The sequence below is a fragment of the Galeopterus variegatus genome, unplaced genomic scaffold (genome assembly GCF_000696425.1).
Source record: "Galeopterus variegatus unplaced genomic scaffold, G_variegatus-3.0.2 Scaffold949, whole genome shotgun sequence".
Lineage (NCBI taxonomy): Eukaryota > Metazoa > Chordata > Mammalia > Dermoptera > Cynocephalidae > Galeopterus > Galeopterus variegatus.
Window position 1 is genome coordinate 334120 of NW_007727060.1, and position 1896 is coordinate 336015.

Here is a 1896-nt window from a genome sequence, read left to right on the forward strand (position 1 = left end):
ATATAACAATAGCATCAGTATTTTAAGTATTACTTATTGAGCACTTACCACATGCTAGTATATGTGTACATATGTATGTATGCATATATCTGAGGGTACTTCAAAAAGTTCATGGAAAAATAAAATTAAAAGGTAATACAAATCTTTTTATGAACTTTTTGAAGACCCCTTACAAGTGTATGTGTGTATATATGTATGCATAGACACATATATATGTATACAAATGTGTTTATGTGTGTATTTTGTATATATCTATCTATATATAAAATTTCCAATTTGTTCACCAAGTCTGCATGGGAAGCATAATTTTTGTTTCATAGAAGGGTCAACCAAGGCATGAAGAGCAGGTAACTTGCCCAAGATCCCACCATTACTATGTGTTAGGGTTGGAACCATAAAGCCCAAGCTGTCCCCACTTCTCCAGGCTGCCCCCTGCCTCTATTTCCCTACTCTGCAAACTTTCCTTCACATCATGACAGCCTTTCTTCATAGTGTACATGTCAACCTCTTAATTTGCCTAATGAGAAAGCAAACATACCAGGGCTCCTTTTATGGATTTTAAACCATAAAGATCACCTTCCCTGAAAAGGAAAGTGTAAGGTTGCTTTGCACCTTACCAAGTGTATTGGTTTGCTTTTCNGAGAAAGCATACATACCAGGGCTCCTTTTATGGATTTTAAACCATAAAGATCACCCTCCCTGAAAAGGAAAGTGTAAGGTTGCTTTGCACCTTACCAAGTGTATTGGTTTGCTTTTCAATAGATACAGAAAGACAAAAAAAATAGAATTTCAAGTGGCATGGACACATGGGAAACCATTTTATATCTAGCAATAATATCAAAAACTAAAAAAGACACAATTGTTAAATAAATTGTGTGTGTGCGGGGGGGAGGGGAATCACAATTTCAGAATTCCTTTTCTCCCCAAATTCACTTCTAAACTTTCTGATCCTCTCCATAATAAGTACGATTCTTTGCAGCCATTTGGTCCTCTATAAAATGCTTTCATATTATTTCACTTGCTCCTCACTAGATTCCTGTAAAGCATAAGAGCAGATAGCATCCCTCTCATTTTATAAATAAAAAACAAAACTCAAACTAGAGAGGTTAAATAACTTGCCTGAGGTCACACAGCCAGTAAGAGATAAGGGAGGGGGGGTGAGAACTAGCATCTTCAGACACCCAGGCCACTGGTTCTATCTCAAAGAGCTTGATCTCTTGCATTTGACTAGAGACCTTTTCATAAAATCCCATTCCATCCCACATGATGCAAATCAAGGAATGACACTTCACAGTCACAAAATCATTCTATTAGTTAGACCCAGGATACTGACCCCAATGGCCTTCATCAGCTGGTGCCAATGCCTGTCCCTGAGGGCAGGGCTCTGTAACTCTGTGATGGCTCTCAGGGAGGCTGCCATGTCCTTTACTGTGCCTTCCAGGCCTGCGTAAGCATCCCAGACACGGACTTCCTTGTCTAGTAACCAGATTTCCTAAGAAAAAGTGGGAAAAACCCGGATTTCTAGATATAATAATACATTACATAATGGCCTCCTTTGGAAGAATAAGTATACGTTTTCTATTCCTGGATTAAGAAAGAGAGTAAAAGCATTTAAAAGCCTAGACTGAGGAATAAAACCAGAGAAATGGAAAGGGGTCCACTCACTCATATATTGAGTCTACTATGTACAAGCCACTTGGATACACTGGTTTCTTATTCACAAGATCTAACTGTATGTCTCACAAGGAAACCCATGGGACATTAAATGTAGGGAAGTAATAGAGATCACAGGACATGTGCAATGAGGAGTGTTTCCTCTAGAAACATAAAAAGCAGAAACTGAGATTGTTTCCTGGATTACTAAGAACCCTCTCCAAATTTCTGACTCATTCAAAT

At 38.4% G+C, this 1896-nt stretch overlaps 1 protein-coding gene across 1 annotated transcript in view; it reads right to left on the reverse strand.

Annotated features, from left to right (window-relative positions):
* The window catches only part of DNAH11 (dynein, axonemal, heavy chain 11), a 364599-nt gene that overhangs the window by 285254 nt on the left and 77449 nt on the right, over positions 1-1896 (reverse strand). The window contains exon 27 of the mRNA XM_008573669.1: positions 1334-1492. Within this exon, the coding sequence (XP_008571891.1) occupies positions 1334-1492 (159 nt within the window). The remainder of the gene's footprint in view (positions 1-1333; positions 1493-1896) is intronic.